This window comes from Periplaneta americana, chromosome 3 (genome assembly GCF_040183065.1).
Source record: "Periplaneta americana isolate PAMFEO1 chromosome 3, P.americana_PAMFEO1_priV1, whole genome shotgun sequence".
NCBI lineage: Eukaryota > Metazoa > Arthropoda > Insecta > Blattodea > Blattidae > Periplaneta > Periplaneta americana.
In genome coordinates this window covers 131,645,830-131,664,462 of record NC_091119.1, presented here as the reverse complement: position 1 = coordinate 131,664,462, position 18,633 = coordinate 131,645,830, and the positions used below count along the sequence as shown (strand labels likewise).

Genomic DNA, 18,633 nt, shown 5'->3' with positions numbered 1-18,633 from the left:
CGTTATGCTGCAGAAGAGCATGACTTTCTGAAAGGAATTGTCACTGGTGATGAGTCCTTGGCGTACCACTACACGCCCAAAACAAAGCAGGCCTCTATGAAGTGGAAACATGCTGCTTCGCCAGTAAAGAAAAAATTCAATGACACAATCTGCTAAGAAAGTGCTTGTAACAGTGTTCTGGGATATGCATGGTATTTTGTTGGTGGACTTTGCTAAACACAGGACCACTGTGAATGCTGCAGCCTACATTCAAACGTTAGTAAAGTAGTGTCATGCCCTTCGTGACAAATGCTGTAACATTAATACTGACAATGTCAAACTTCTTCATGACAATGCTCACCCCCATGTTGCAGCTTCTGTTCGTGAGAAAATCAACATATTTGGTTGCGAGGTGCTCCAGCATACTTTCCGATCCACCCTCGTACTTTAATTCTTATTGACTATCTCCTTACCCTAATGCCATCACTGGATATCCTGCAGACTTCTGTAACCTTTTCATCTTTGTTACCGTTCTTTTTCTTCAAAAACTCGATACAAACTTCCCCATTTTCAAGAATACTCAAGATGGCATTTTTTGTTTTATGTCTTGTAGGCTGCAATCTCAAGGAGCTCAAAGGAGTATGTGTAATGCGTTCAGTGTTCTTGAGTTGAATATTGCCACTAGCCCGATCAAAAGCCTTCACAACTTCCACATGTACTTCTTGCTCCAAGTCCTGCTTCTCTAAACATTCATTTGATGCTTGAAAAACTAAATAATCGTTCATATCTCTATTATCAACTTGTCCACTGTTTAACTTTGTACAAGAGTTCGACTTGTGTAATGGCGAACACAAATTTGAACTAGGACATGGTACTTTTACATCATGTAGGGGTGCAGTATTATCACAGTGACTGTGGAAAAAATGAGAACAGTTCCCACTCTTGCAATCTCTATGACTGCTACTGTCATAGTGACTGCACTGCGAAGATTTACACATACAGTTTGAATTAGAAAATTGTTTTATACTTCCTGTACACTCAAAGTGTTCGTCAGTTCTTCTACAGTTGCACTTCTGACACTGACCATGAATATGACCATGCAAATGCGTTTGGGTACAAGTTGCAGAATCTGTCCTACAGTTACAATTACTTTTACTGCACTGTGAATTACTTCTTGCGTTTTCAACAGAATGAGATCTAATCAAGCAATTATTGATCCCTAAATCTTCTTCCTTGTCTCTACATATTCTACCTCTCTGACTATTGCTACAAGAAGCAGCTGTGAGTACACTATTTTGAGCACTGTTGGACACTGGATGAGAGCATGTTCCTGTACAAGACGCATGTACGTCATCAGTCCTCCCACTGCATTGACTGTGATGTCCATTACAGTTCGATGAACATTTGCAGCACTCGCCTCCATAGGAGCTATTAGAAACACTATACTTAGGTCTAGCATTAAATTCTGCATGAGTAATTTTATTTCCACACGCCATATCTTCTCGACTGTTACCAACACAATTAGATTTTCCGCCACTGCTATTAGTCACATTTATTTCACTATCATATTCTGCATTATAATTTTCTACCTGCCGTTTTGAAACAAACTTGTCATGCAAAATGAAAGGAGATGTATGTGGGAGATTAGAATTCTGAATAGATGGAAGAGTTGGTAACAATGCACATTTTCTTTCTTCTGTGTTCGAATTAAATCTTGTCAGTAGGTACCCGGGCCTGTTGACTTTTGCTGAAGAATCTGCCACATTAAACCTATCTTCTGTCCTGTATGTGATAAAAATAAATGGAATTTATTATTATTAAAAGTTATTATTACTACAGAAAGGAGATTAAGATAACAATTCTGCTATATCTATAAACTGCTTAAAACGAATCTACCACTGTTCAGTTCATCTGTTCATATTTATTTTCTTCCCCACATTTTTATTACCTACAAATGATTAGTCTTCAGGCTGATTTCCAGCATTTCATATATTTATCTGTTCTATAAGCAAAAATCATTTCTGATCAAAATGAATGACAACTCAATACATTAGTATGATCATTTAACTTTAAATATCTAATAAATTTTTTAAGTTGGCCGACAATACTACATATGATCACAAAAAATGGGACCAAATTATTTTTCTCTCAGTCTCTCTTTAAACAAGTGAACAGACTGCCCAGAAGGGTCCTTCTTCTGCATGACAATCAGTTTGATTTACTCAGTTGGTCAAGAATCATGAAGCTGCATTTTCCTGGATCAAAAGTCACTAACACCATCAATCGTCATACTGCGCTTATTTCTACCATTGATTATTCCCAGTCAGATTATGAATTGAGTAAAGAAACTTGTTTAAGACTTTTGTTCAAAAGAATTGCAACGAATCGGCATGGTATCGTAACCAACAGTACATTTCGATTCAATTTAATTTGTTTGAGATAACCTATCAGCGGTCATTTCTGAACCGTGCCGAATGCTCCTGAGCAAGCAGAGAGAAAGAATTTACGTTAGTTTAACAAGGTTGGGTTAAATATCTGATGATACAGATGAAACACTAATACACAGCTGATAATAAGCAAAGATTTCTAACTCTTATGAAACAAATACTGTGTAAATGATTAAAGAAAAGGTTAAGAGTGGAAACAAAATACTGCATATGTTAAGTATGAAAAATAATGAACACTGACCTGAAATCTGCATAGTGAAATAGAGATGTAATGGAAAAAATTGTACTTGGTATAAGGTTGAGTTAATAAATTATAATTAATCTTGGCCAATTCTGTAGACTAATGAAGGTCATGATTAGAGACGAGAATTCCATGCAAATGCATGTTTTATCAGAACATGGGACATAGCTCAAATTTAGTACTTATCCATTTCATTACTTTCTGGTTCCAAATATAGGTACTTTCTCCGTGCATATTTGCATGTTTTGGCCTTTTTGGGGATAAAAACATGCATATAATGTACATTATATCCAGTTTAAATGTATTTTTATTGGTTTTGACACATCAGTTTCTCGATTTTTATGTCCCTTGTGTTTTTGTTCTACCAATGGTTTGCAAAGGGAAGTGTCCTGTGAGTCATTCGTTGATGATTCAAAAGAATAGTTTGAATCACAGACTGGGAAGAATCGTGAAGTCATTGATGATTCAAAAGAGTACCGGTAGCTGGAATCGCAGACTTGGAAAAATCGTGAACGAATCATTAGAATCGATTCGTAATATATGATTGAATTGTTGGAATCTACTTCTGAAAAAGAATTGTGTTGTCCATCTCTAGTACATATACAACTTTATGTTTCAATCAGTGGACAAATTAATACTTAATCTCCTTTTTCTTTATATAAATCTCAAATGCCTATTAACGCTAGGGAATCAACTTATATTCTCCTCAGACATCTATGGATTCTTCTTCCCTGAAGAAGATTGTCTCGTACCATAAAAACCAATCAATCTTAGACATATTATAACAAGTAAATATGGTATTATCTGGAAGCTACAAAGGGTTAAAGAATACGTCTGCATAGTTCACCTGGACATTATCTTTACTGTTTGCTTCCCCACGATAGCGTCTTTGCTGCTGTCCAGTTGTAGATTTGCAGTCAAAGCATCTGCTAATAATTTTTCAGAATGTTTCCAATATAGAGGTGGTGAACTTCTGGTGCTGTGATCATTAACAGTCGGAAAACTATCTCTTGTTTCCTGTGAATGGGTGTTAGTTGACATTGTACCCATTCCACTGTCAGCAGTGTCCCCTGGCAAATGATTCTGAAAAAAAGAAAATCTGTCATTAATTAAAAGGCAGAGTTAGGTCCTTGATACTTTCGATACACTGATACTTGGAAGTACCAGTATTGAGAGAAATAGATATTTTTGGGAAAAGGACTGGATACTTTTTACTCTTTAGAGATTTCTCTTTTCTCTTTCTGTTTCAGCAATGAATTAGACTTCCACTAAATCAAAGTTTATGGGCTCATATGGCATAATTCACCTCTGTTCTGTATTTTACAGAAAAATGCTATCTTTTTACCATTCAAAAATAATTTATGACTGTAGTTGTAAAATAATTCTCACTTCTGATAAATAAAAACTTTCAATATCCCCAGTCGTGAGGTTGGAAAATCGCTCAGAAGTGGTGTGTAAGAGGAATTCGTAGGTTAACAGACATATTGTTTTGTCTATTTGTTTAGTCAATAATCCGAAGACTGGTTTGTTGTACAAGGTTTAATTTTTTTAAAAGATTTATTTTATGATACTTTATCAACTACTATGGTTATCTAGTGTCTGAATAAGATGAGGTGATAATACCAGTGACATGAGTCCAGGGTCCAGCGCCGAAAGTTACCCAGCATTTGCTCTTAATGGTTTGAGGTGAAACCCCCAGAAGAAACCTCAATCAGGTAACTTGTCCCAACCAGAATTTGAATCTGGGCTCGCTCATTTCATGGTCAGACATGCTAACCATTACTCGACAGTGGTGGACCACAACGTTTAATATTGCCATCATTTCCACCATGTGGGAATGAAATCCAGATGTCTTCACTAAAATAGATAAGGTCCAATATTCCCCAGGAAACATAATTTACTTAAACCTGGGAATCCTTTGCTTACTTTTTAAATAAGACGTAGCAAATGATGCACAGAATATATTAGTAAAGTGTTAAGTGCAGATGGCCCAGCACCATAAACAATTACAACTGCTATTGTTAAAGTACCTTTCCTACTCCAAATATCGGACTAACTAAAATAGTTGAGGAAACTGTAATAAAGTAATTCTTGAACAAATACTTACATTCGCTTTAAAATTGCAGTTCAGTATCGAAATTCTAAAACAGGTATCACTATCAATCTATCATAATTAAAAATCACGCAAAAGAATTAACCATTCAAACATAGTACTATTTGTGATATTACAAATACCTGTTGCAAGAATTCAGTGTGACTGCGTTTCATGAAAGGGTGATCCAAGATATTCTGCAATTTTATTCTTTCCCTTGGGTTTTTCTTTAACAGCAGGTCTATTAAGTCTCTTGCTGCAGGTGATAAATGTGTTGGAACCTATAAATAAAAAAAAATACATACACTGAATTATCAATATTAATTCCTCAGTTCTTCCTTTCACTACATATCTAAATTACAGAAGCTATTCTGCACCAATGAGGTATGATATACAGCAATGATGGAAATGAAGACCTCCCTCGAAAATGGGTGTAAGATCGAATTAATGAAATATGTGACTTAGGTGGAAAAAGTAATTTTTAAGCATTCATTTATAACAATAAATGAATGCATCCAATAGCTGAATAAACTTGTATCCTTGATGAATCAAATGGTTCAGCTAGTAAATATAGGCCTAACGAAATATGTTCCTGAAATTATTTTCTTTTCTCCTGAAATGTATATTATAGATTTGTTCGTTACACCCTTATTCGAGAGAACTCTTCAATTAGATTAGCAGCAGAAATCAAAATTTCTTCCGAAGTCAAATGTTCAGTATAAATCTCACTATGATCTTTCTGGGACAGAACCCCAGTCTTCCTTTACAATATATTGCCATGTGATTAAATGAACCATAATTAGGTCTATACCTCTGATTGAGGTTCTGGCTGATATGTACATCTATTATCAGGCAATATACCTCACATGACAGTGTATGTCAGAGGAAGAACTATTATTGTTTGTATACATCTGAAATTTGATTAGTGTAATATGTTGTTGTTGTTTTCTAATGCCAGGCGTTTGACAATAAAGTCATTTGACCTCTTGCACTCCAATATTTTTCAAAGATATTATCATGGTCAGCCACTGAAGCAGAGATTTTGAGGTGTTCCGAATCCATTTCTTGGTTTGAGTTGCACAATGGGCAGTTAGGGGACTGATATATTCCAATTCTATGCAGGTGTTTGGCCAAACAATCATGGCCTGTTGCCAATCTAAATGCAGCTACAGACGATTTTCGTGGTAAATCGGGAATTAACTGTGGATTATGATTAGTGTAATATGTAGCTATTGATGCTGCTCTTCAGTGTGTTATCCAAATTTCTGAAAAACTATTTGCATACTTACCAACTCCAAGAGGGCTACACGCATATAGAATTATTCCAATTCAGAAACAACTAAGTAAACTAAAAAAACTCCAAAAGGAAATAACATTTCAATGGATATCTAATCATTGTGGTATACCTGGAAACTAGAAAGTTAACATTGCATAATAGGCAACATATTTGCAATCAAAACCTCTTCAAGTGATATCTCTATCCAGTGCCTTTGCTTCAGTAAAGTCTCATTTTATAAACCTATGAATCAACAATTGGCTCTCTCCTGACAAAATAAAAATTTTATAGTCCGTACAAAAGAAATCAAATGACCTGAAAATGTACAAAAACTTGCCCAGACATGTTCAAACATTTTTAACAAGAGTCAGAACAGGTCACATTGTCACACAATTGTAACTACACTGATTTCATCTTTCTGATAATCCTACTTGTCTGTGGTATAATAATCATGATGAAGACCTGGAACACATTCTTCTATACTGTCCATCCATAAACTACAAAAAGTTGCAGAAGACACAGTCTTGCAGTATATATTGACTACACCCCAACTCTGGCTACTAGCAACAGGCATCTATAATGAACACCGATCGAAATACCTCTCATTTCTCGTGAAAACAACAACTGAATAGGCTACAGTGGACTATAGTGGACTTTATGTTGTCAGCAAACAGCTGGAGACATTAAGAAGATTGATTAACATAATTAGTCCCATAGTGTAACATCATGGTCTAAGGCTTCCTGCCTGGACTCACATTATGGGATGAGTGCTGGTTCAAGTCCTCATGGAAAGAAATATTCTCATGAAATTTCAGCCAGTGTATGGGATAGGTGTCCAGCCAGAATTGTGATAAATTTGGTAAGCTGTGGTAGGTAGTGAAATCCAGTTTCGAAAAGCAGCTGTAATGGCTAGAAAGATCATCGTGCTGACCAAACATTACCCCTATACTGGTTGGCCTCAGCTGAGGCATGTGGATGTGAGGCCAATAGTTGGCTGGTCGACCTTGATCCTTCATGGGCTATCATGTCAAGGATTACTTACTTAACATAACTGTATTCCAATGGATACCATCCCATTGTGGAATCCTGGGAAACGAGAATGCGGATGCTTTAGCAGAGAAGGGCAGCACTGCTACTTACAGACCTGTTACTAAATCTACGTATTACTCTGTGAAAAGATTTATTAAATCTACATACTTAGACTTCAACAAACAAAATTTGATAACACAATCCCAAGGGAAAAAATGGAACTCTGCATCAAAATTCACAGTTAATTCCCGATTTACCACGAAAATCGTCTGTAGCTGCATTTAGATTGGCAACAGGCCATGATTGTTTGGCCAAACACCTGCATAGAACTGGAATATATCAGTCCCCTAACTGTCCATTGTGCAACTCAAACCAAGAAATGGATTCGGAACACCTCAAAATCTGTGCTTCAGTGGCTGGTCATGATAATATCTTTGAAAAATATTGGAGTGCAAGAGGTCAAATGACTTTATTGTCAAACGCCTGGCATTAGAAAACAACAACAACAACTTAACATAATTATCTGGTGGTGAATTTCGCTTGGTTGCACAGAAAATATGTACCAAATGGCATCTGCGGCTTGAAAATAAAGTCAATACACAGGGCAAAGAATACTTCTGACAGTGCACTAGATATGTGTAAATGATACCTACTTCCTCAACACATTTCATATATTATCGTCTATGTAAAGGTAACACAATGACTTATCAAGCAAAATACTACTATTTTATAGTCGAAATTCATACCTTATAATCTGCCATGACCACCTTTGTTAAAGTACTTTTCACAGCAGCAGTGTCAAATGGTGGTTGCCCAACCAGCAATGTATAAAGCATGCAACCCAGACTCCACACATCTGCCTCCAGCCCATGAGAACTCCTTGTTGCTACCTAGAACATAATTACATTTATGAAGACTGCCTGTGTTTAGAGATGAAAACCACTTTAAGCATTCCTACAAATGTGTACAAAATGTTGTCACAAAACATGAGAATATATTTTCAAGGCACATGTCTAATAGAAAGTATGATGCGCTTTCTTTACATTCATTTCTATTATTTATTAGAATGCTGCTCACAGAACTAATATATCAGTCACACTTTAAATTCCTTTTAAGTGATAATCGTGCTTGTAGTTTATCATATGTAGTCATTTTGTATTGTCACTTTAAGCGATTGTTTTCAATTATTTAATTATATTATAGTGTGTATGACTGAGGTCTGGGCTGATCAAATGCATGCATGCGTGGCAAGTTGTGAGCAGTGTAGACAGAGTAATTTCGATCTGTAACATTCAGCATAGTTCAATAAATACAGGGTGGAAGTAAAATAACCCTGCAGATTGAAAGGGACGATATGGTACACTTAAAGAAATAGAAACATATATTACGTTTTGTGATTAAAGGCACAGTTAATTAGAAAATTAAGTTCGAAGTTTCAGCACTCCAGCAACAACGCCACTAACACAGTAATCTTTCTTCTAGTAATAAAGATGTAAAAGGTCAACGAAATCAGGTCTGTCTCTGTATGCGAGCCTCCCTCTCTTGCTACGACATTGTAATCTGTTCGCAATATTCAGCAGCTTGAAATTAGTGGTTTTTAAATTAAATTTACACGAAAACCGTCCATGCTATTGAAATACACCAGAGGGATAAATTATTATTTATTAGATTTCCTATCGATATAGACAAAAATCACGATGCTACTCACAATAGTTACCGAATAAGAGGGTTTAAACATTTGGGGAAAAACTATGAACTTTCCACTTGGCACTTTTTGTTACATACAACATGAGCTATTCGCTCTGAAAATCTGCAGGGTTATTTCACTTCCACCCTACATAATTTTTACTAATAATAGCAGCAAAACAATTATATTTTTATTTCATAATAGGTACTAACCTGTGTTAAAGAAGTTGTTTAAATGCTTGGACTATAGCCACTCTGTAAAGTTTCAGTCTTTAAAGTTTAGTTGCATTATGGGCTGAGGTTTTTGAAATAACTACTTCCTGTGAAACACGATGTAGAGATTTATTTGGAAAACGTTCCAATGATGCACCAATTTCGAGTTTTTGTTTCATCAGAACTGTTCACTTTGGCTTAGGAATTCTTGCGTTTAATGATCTCGTTTCCTTTAATCTAAGAACAAGTTGTCTGTTTTTCTACATTTTTCTTTAGTTGGTTATTTAACGATGCTGTATCAACTACTAGGTTATTTAGCGTCGATGATATTGGTGATAGCAAGATGATATTTGGAGAGATGAGGCCGAGGATTCGCCAGAGATTACCTGGCATTCACCTTATAGTCAGGGAAAACCTCGGAAAAAACCCAACCAGGTAATCAGCCCAAGCAGGAATCGAACCTGTGCCCGAGTGCAACTTCAGGCCAGCAGGCAAGCACCTTAAACAATGTTTCTCTACATGGAACTGAAACACCAGGGAATCTCCCTCTAAATTATCTACAATCATCTTGATATGAGTTAGTTTCAAATTTGTGTGTGTTATAGATCACAAAAAAATTCTTTACTCTAACGTGAACTTTTCAGTTGGTATTTCAATGGTCTAACATTCTAATTTAATGCATACATACTAAAATTACATTTGAAAGAACACTGAAAGCGGGCAGTCAGTTAGCTCTGTTGACAGAGCAACTGACTACGAATTGTGAAGTCTTGGGTTCAATCCCAGGTAGTGTCGGGATTTTCTCAGTGCCAAACTTTTCAGAAAGTTCCCAAGGATCAGTCAGCCTCCTAACAAATTGATTATCAGGTCCTTCCTGGAGGTAAAATGTGATTGAAGCGTGGTGCTAAAAACACCACCTCATTCTAGTGCTGAGGTCAAGAAAGCGAGTTCTACCTCCATGCTCCCAAGCATCTTCATGGCGTATATAGGGAATACATTTTTACAATAAAGGTAATGACACACCTTGATCTTTAAGAGATTTACCACACTGCACAGTGGAGGCAACTACAGAATTAAACTGTGCAGCATGCACGCACATTACATGTCCCTGAAATGGTGTGACTCAACTAACTGCAATTGAGTTCACTCACTCAACTCATGCCCGAAGCAAACACTATGTGTATTTAACAGTACTTTCACTTCAGTTTATTACTTATTATTATTAAACAGGTCAGAAGGAGCAAGCAAGAGAGATCAACCAAGGGAAGGAACTAGAAATACATTGCCAAGCCAGATGTGTGTTGAGTATAAGAGTATTATGAAAAGGAATGTAGCAATAAACAACCTACGTGCTGTGCCTGTACACAAAGTGTTTGAGAGAACTGAAAGAGTTTGTATATAAATATGACTTTGATAAATATACAGTGAGAAAATAAAATACAGACACAAAACGAACAGTGATAGTATTCAAGAAAATCAGAATTAAGTGGTGTATACCTTGCTGAAGTTAACTTCTATGTCAAATGCCCAATAAAGCAAGACTCTGGAAATGTAAAATTTATTTTTAAAATTATTAACTGCTTAATTGTACAGCTTTCCAGAGGTAAACAGAATAAATAAAGTCTATTCTCCTACTGTTACCTACTGACCGCACAAAATTAAGTAATACTGGTATTATAATTTCTAGAAAGAGTTTTTATTTTTCGTTACTCCACTGTCTCAAGGATGTTTTCATAACAAGCTGTTATAAGCAGATGTCCAACTCATTCAATGATTTAAGCGAAACTTGTAGACTGTAATGATCAAAGTGACAATACTATAGGTCACTGACAAATGGCATTCCTGACATTGGCCATCTCATCAGCTCATAGCTTAAGACTAAGTTCTGCATTCTGTACTTATTGTAAAGAAAATTTGTGATTTATACAATTAGAAAAAAAAATAACAGTTAAGACCTAACTTTGTTTTTTTTCAATAAACCAAAAATAATTATTTATTATACTTCATAGTTACCTCTGGTGATATATAATTTGGAGTGCCACACATGGTAAGATGTTTTTCGTCTGCACGAGCCAATTGGGTTGCTAGTCCAAAATCTGCGATTTTCTGTAAGATTAAAAAGTGAAAATATAGAAAGATTATATACAAAATTTGAATTCTTAAGATAATTCAAGCATCACAAACAATGAAATCATGACAACACACTTTTTATAGTGTTCAGCAAGAAGAGTATAACATTGTAAAAATATTAAAGAGGGAAATCCTCTTGGTGTCATTTAATTTGTTATTACAAAATACGAGAATTTCATTATGAATAAAATGAACGCTATTCCAAGTAACTTTAAATTCTGGAGATATTTTACCCAAATATTTACATAAAGGAATTATGTAAACAGACAAAACAGAACAAAATTTTTAGCTCAAGACATCAGTTTCACTGCTTTGTTCTCTTTCGAAAGTGATTAATATACGCAGTGACAGTAGCTCAACTTCCAAAAAGCATAGCTGCCATGTTGTGCTCTTGAGCCGTTCCAGTAATAATCATTTCTTTAGGAAATTTATCCACAACCTTAGAGCTTGTATAATCCTATATTTTCTGACAGATTGTCCATACTATGTACTGCAAAGATGTTGGAGAAATTTTCAGTCATTATTATTTTCTGTAAGGATTCAATACATATTTTTAAGAAAGTTATTACGAAGGAAAATATATAACTTATAATCTATTAAGGAGAATTTTACATAAATTATGAAAGAAAAACTCGACTGGAGAAAATAGAAACTTATATAGACTTACATTCTAAATGTGAGTGCTTCATTTCATTTATTCTATTCCATAGATCTTACATCAATAATATAGCTTTAAGATATGGAACAGGTAAAAAACTTAACAGGAGAACTTAGAAAATCCCAATCATTACGTAAAAAGTCTACACTTGAATCAGAGTAACAAAATACAATACGTACTTTTTTTCTTTAACACTGCAATGTATATTTTATTTGATCTTTTGTATCTCTGACATAGACATTCCAAGTCAAGATATATTTTATATCTATAATGCAGTCAAATGTCAATACAGGAAACACCATGTACTTTAAGGAATTTTTCAGTTCAACAAAAATATTCGTAATCCTTGTCCACGTCTCTATAAAGAGCAATATTAAATAATTTAATTTGCACAAATGCCAGTATTACGAAAATATCGTTAGAACTTAAAAAAAATAAAATAAAACTGTAATCACAGACAATATTATTACTTTTATGAAATACTGCATGAAGAGATACTAAAACACTGCAAAAATTTTATTTATTTTAATGAATGATTGGTTTATGTTAACATTTACTTGCTGATTTATGAATTTCGTACCTGATTATGTACCAGTATTGGAAATACTATACTATAGCACTTGTCTCTGGTCAATGTTACAATCTATCAAGGAGAATCGCCAGTTGAAGAGGGTGGTTTTCTCTCGCAGGCAACAAAATGCACACTGTCTGGGTTGCACAATCGTTCAAGAAATAGATTGGGATAGAGGTAATTGAAACACAATGCAGTGGAATTTTCTCCCTCCCTCCAACACCCTAACAATTTTATGAGAGTTATGGTAGCTTTCTCTTTTTAAAATTGTGTGTTAACAGTAAAACCAATATACCAACAGTTTAGCTTCAGCATTTGATTTGTGATGGTCATATTTTTGCAGTGAAACTATAGCAAGTGTGCAAAATAAACGAAAGGATTTAAAGAATAAAAATAAACTTTCAATTATTAAACACTATAACAAATTACCGAAAATGCCAGCTAAAATAAATCATTATTATTATTATTATTATTATTATTAAAATGAGTCAACGTAATATAGCAGTACAGTTACAAATTTCATAGCCTTCAATTTTAGAAAACTGAAATAATATCCTGAGAATGGCAACGGAAAATGGAAACTTAAACTGTAAGTGGAATCGTGGCGGGAAAGACTGTCAGATGGAGTCAGCTTTAAGGGGTTAGGTACAGCTTACAGCAGTAAAATTTTTGGAAATATTCAAATTTTTTTCCCTCCATTACTGTATCTTGTACAATAATGAAAATTGGTATGTGTAAAACACTATCCTTCTGCTATAAAAAAAAAAAAAAAAAAAAAAAAAAAAAAAAAAAAAAAAAACTTACTTTTTTTTTTTTTTTTTTTTTTCAAAATTAAAAATGGTGGCAGTTCACTGTGCAGTGATGAAGCATTTCCGTCATAACTCATAAACTTGTTAACTGTTTCATGTTCTCTCTCTTTTACTTTATTGCTGAAACTCATATTTACAATATCATGCTCTTTCAACGACATTCCTTAATATAATATTTTTTTTTTTGTATTAGAAGAAAATACTGATATTTGACCATTTTTTAAATGAATTTATTTTTTATCAGACAATCTATCAAAGGCAGAGGAGTGATCTTGCATCATATTGTTGATATGACATGTATAAATACACACAACAAATTTCATCACAGAATATTGGATAGTTTTTGGGTTATTGGGAAACGCTTCATCACTGCACAGTGAACTGAATTTGGGGGGGGAGGGAGTAAATCTTTTTTTTTTAATCGTAAAAATATTTTATCATATAGCAGAAGGACAGTGTTTTAAACATACAATTTTCATTATTGTGCAAGAAACAGTAATGGAGAAAAAAAATGTTGAATATTTCCAAAATTTTACTGCTGTAAGCTGTATCTAACCCCTTAAAACTACGGTTTGCCCAATATTCGTGAACAAGATTCTCGTGTTGATGAACACCTCATATGACAAAAAGAGGAGGAACTTGTTAAGAAAATGGGAAAATATCATATACACAAATGCATGGCCAGCAGAAGGATGCTGACTTCTCTGTGCCAGAAAGGTGGATATATAAGCAGTGACCAAAAATTATTTCAGAATTCCCTCTGGATTATGTTTACAATGCAGATGAGACTGTACATCATTCCTGTGCCTTGTCTCTGACACTTGCCAGTCCAAGAATGAAAATGAAAAGGGGTATAAAACTACAAAGGACTGATTGACAGTTATATGTTAAGTAAATGTGTGGTGAAAAGAAAAGGCAACATAAGATCAATAGATAATTTTCTTTTAAGTTCTAATAACATAGTACTGTCTTGTAGTTTTATATTGAAAATGGAAAACAACTTTTTCGATCACTGTTACAAATTGTTTAATGTTATCAGATTAGAAACTAATCATAATAAGCAGTATGCATTATATGTCCCTTCATCAAAATATGACCGATTGAATACTTTTTGTACATTTTCTTTGTTTAACAACACAAATAAATATCGTAGCCTAATTCAATGAGTATTCACCCCTGTCCTCATAATGTAATTCCTAAAGCACTTTTTTTGTCACAAATCGGATCAGTCAATCCAGCATAGATATGTGCCTATACAGTCTATACAAAACTAGAAAGGTATTGACAGTTCAGGGGCTTCAAAGCGTCACCATGACAACCGTTCAAACTAGCCAATCAGAGACCATGCCAACAGGCTGATGTTGCCGACTGTTTTGCAGCAAGCACATGGTAGCCAGTTGCTTTGCTGGAAGTGTTGAATCTTCATTACTGTGTTCTGTAGTGGCTATTGTTTTCGTAGATATTTTGTTGTTGATGAAGGTAGAATAAGTTTAAGTTTAGTTTTAAATTTAATTTAGTTGTGAGTGTATTTGTAACGAGATTTATAGTGTCCGTCTGTTTCACTTACACAATGTCGCAAGGCTGCAGTTAGCAGCACAAAACAATCCACGGGCTCAGAGGGAGAAAGGAGTGCTACAAGGGACAGTAAGAAGTCTAGAAGTAACGAAAAAGGTGCTCCTCTTACAAGTCAGGTGAGAGAAATGGTTTGTAATGTGTGGGACTATTTCGAGAAAGAAGAGACAATGGCAGGCCTCTTATTCCTGTACAACAGGCAGTAAATAGTACTGCAGAGGCTCTCAAAATATGAAAGTACACCATCGTTAAAATAGGAAAGGAGAAATTTAAATTGAATGAGTAAGAGGATGGAACTTCCCGACTTGAAAGTCCAGGAAAAAAAAGAAAAGTGGAAAAGTGGTGACAAATTTAGATACCTTTCAGGAGCATGCAATCCGGCAGCATGTATATTTATATTACCTACAGAAGGAGCATCCTACTTTAAAAAAAGCTGCAAACTTCACTTCAAGATGTGGAATTTTTCACGGCAGTGTTTCTTCTGCACATTGTCTTAAAGAATTTAAGTTTCAAGTATGAAAAAAATCAATGGTGTAAAGTATTAATGGAGACAACTTATCGCTTACACACTATGTACCATATTTGCATTCATTCATAGTTTATTATTATTAGTATTATTAGCCTGGTCAAAAACTATTGTATGATACAAATTTATGATTTTACGATTTCATGTCAGCTGCATAGTACCGATATGGAAGATAGGCAGCGCAAAGAGCCGCACTACACTACCGCACAACTTCACAATGTCGCTCCCTTCCAGCGTGTGCGAGAGAAAACTGTCAATATCTGTCTAGTTTTGTATAGATTGTAGTCAGCTTTTGTGTTTTGTCCATGTGTTGTATAAAATTAAATGTGTGTTGTATGCGTGAGACAAATTTGTGCTGGTTTTGTCCTTTAAAAATATATACTGCCCTACAATCTCAGAAGATGCTGACTGATCAGAATTTCAGTATGCAGAGAGTATCCACAGGTAAAGCATGTCAAACAATATAGAAGCAAAGAGAAAATGTAAGCATTTCTCTTCAAAGGAAAATTACAAAGGTTAGAAAAAGCAGACAAAGACCAGAAGGAGTCTGACACAGTGAAACAATATTCCATCATTGCACCTACACTTTCTACATTCATTATTTTACTCCATGACTTGAATTTTTTATGGTAATGTTGTATTTGTTCAGTTCAACAAAATGTCAATACAACGAAAATAACTTCACTGTCCATAGAATTCCGTTATATCGACATTTAACTGTACAAAGTAAGTAGATTACATCAGTCTACATAACCATACACAGTTGATCAGTTGTGTAGAAGGTATGAACATAGAGAAATTTAGTTAATTTTGTCCTAAACTTTTTCTCTGGACTCTTCAAAGTTTTAAGATAATAAGGCAGTGTATTCAAGACTTTACTACATGGACAGTGAACTGTTCTTTTATAACAGCTGAGACTAACAGATGGCAGATAGGGATCTGTCCTAAAATTATGAATGCTCTGATTAGCACTAAAAGTATCATCAGGGAAAGAATGTATTCATAAGGTAAGGTCAAGATTCTAAATTTTGAAAATCTTTTTACAGGACATCCTTTTACGCACACCTGTCATTATTCATAGGGCTATTTTTGATAAAACAAAATATGTTTAGCTTCAGATGAGTTAACCCAGAATATTAATCCATATTTGATTACAGAATGAAAGTACACAAAGTGTACTATTTTAAGGATGTTTATGTTGCTAACAGAGGATAAGAAAGTTAATGCATGACAAGCAGAGCTCAATTTAGCAGTAATATATTTCAGTTGGAGTGATTATCCAATTCCAACCAAGAAATGTTGTGCGTTTAGATTATTTTTGAGATAAATTATCCATTTAACCTAATATTAAAAGAAAATTGAGGACTATTATGAGTACTAAATTTCATTACTTTGGTTTTATCAATACTAAATACTAGTTTATCTGCATTATTACAAAAAAATCATACAACTATATCACCTCATCTCATTACATCTCGCCAAAAAATTGTAAAAAACTGCAAAATTGTAAAAATTGTAAGAAATTTCTAAAATTTTAATTGTAATCTTCTAAAATTTTGACTTGTTCCACATCTTAAAGCTTCATTGCTAATGTAAGATCTATGGAATATAATAAATGAAATGAACATTACACTTTTTGTAAATTTACACCAAATCAACACACTTACTACTCTCATATCTTTGCTTAATAGCAAGTTGGCCAAAGACATATCCCGATGCAGAATTTTATGTGAATGTAGATACAGCAAACCCTGAACAACCTGACGAAAAATGTGGCTAGCTAGAAAAGAGAGAAAAAAAAATAGATTTATTTATTTCCTCCACAACTACATTACCATAGTAGATATAATAATATAACATAATATAATATCACTCACTGGCAAAAAAATCCGGGCCACCTATAATTTCTCAATTGTTTTGGTTTTATGATGTAACAACCAGGAGTCATTATGAAATAACGAAAACAATGCTTCTAAGGAAATAAACTTATTTTATTATTGTTTTTATTATTTTCAACATCAAACAAGAGGTACCATTAAAACATGTAAAAAATCTGCAAAAAGTATAGCTTTCTTCCAAATGTTTCATGGTTTTGTGGCATCTAGGTGTTGCTAATAGCAGGTATTGCCTCCCTGTGACTGTAAGACTGCTGCCATTTGCCTATTTAATCCTTCAATCAGATTCTGGATGACAGTCTGCTTGATGCTGTTCCATTCTTCATTTTGGAGCTGATAGAAGTTGCTTTGAGGAAACTTCTAATTCTCTTTCCTAGCATTTCTCACACCTGTTCAATAGGGTTTTTATGTTGGGACTTTGTGTTGGCCATGTCATCCTATTCAATCCAATATCGTGAAGGAATTCATCCAAGTTCATTGCAGCATGAGGACGGGCATTTTCATGCATTAACAGGAACTCTTCACCAATATACGGTACGACATGCTCAATTAAAATCTCGTCGATATACATTGGTGCAATCAAATAACCTTCATCAATGTAAATGAGTTCTGTGCGAGCTTCAAAAGAAATGCCTACTCACATCATCACTGATTCACCTTGGAAACTGACAAGTGAACTGAAGGTGCATTGAGAAAAACGTTCTCCTTGTCTTCTCCATATCCACGTCCATCTGGAGGCTGTACACTGAACCTCGAATCATCTGTGAACAATACTCATCGCCATTCCTCTAGATACCAATTAGAGTGATTCTGACAAAACGTAAATGTTCAACATGATGCTTCAGAGCAATTCTGGATCTTTAACTGGTCTTGTGGATAACACTCCAAATTCCTCCACATGTCTTCTTAGTTCTCTCACTCACACTAACTTATATTATTTCCTGGAGGGGTCTTCTGGTCTCAACAGTTGTTGATTGACCCTCTCAATGTGTTCAGGATAATAAAGCAGTTGTCACAAGTCGAAGTTGCTTGTTTTTTCCTGAACTGGATCTCCTGGAATAACCACCTGTCTCTCTAAAGCTCTGGTACACTCTCTGTATGGTCAATGGAGGAATCCTGAGAACTCTAGCCACATAACATTGACTTTTTCCCATTTTCCATTAATGCGACAACTCTTACTGAATCAGTAGGACTTACCGACATTTTTACACAATAAAGTAACTCAAATATTGTCACAAGAGCTTACTGGTCTGTAAAATTCTTCACTTTCCTTGAAATCAGCTTGAGAAATTTATACACAATGTTTTTTTCAGATCATTGTTGGCTATTACGTATTCATTGGTACATTGTTACATATCAGGAAATAAATTAATGACTAAAAGAATTGCAGTGCAACTAAAATTATTTTCACAAAACTACAAATGACGAAAATTATATAGAAAATATAGGTGGACTGATTTTTCCCGGAGAGTGTAAAATATGTGTTTGTGTATCCAATGCCTACCCACA

The 18,633-nt window shown here is 34.6% G+C and overlaps 1 protein-coding gene across 1 annotated transcript in view; it reads right to left on the bottom strand.

Moving 5' to 3' along the window:
* SAK (Sak kinase) overlaps positions 1–18,633 on the bottom strand; it is a 42,532-nt gene that overhangs the window by 13,327 nt on the left and 10,572 nt on the right. Inside the window, exons 4-9 of the mRNA XM_069821625.1 lie at positions 16,897–17,009; positions 10,977–11,069; positions 7,811–7,954; positions 4,903–5,040; positions 3,515–3,750; positions 453–1,761 (exon numbers count right to left, since the gene is read on the bottom strand). Of these exons, the coding sequence (XP_069677726.1) occupies positions 453–1,761; positions 3,515–3,750; positions 4,903–5,040; positions 7,811–7,954; positions 10,977–11,069; positions 16,897–17,009 (2,033 nt within the window). The remainder of the gene's footprint in view (positions 1–452; positions 1,762–3,514; positions 3,751–4,902; positions 5,041–7,810; positions 7,955–10,976; positions 11,070–16,896; positions 17,010–18,633) is intronic.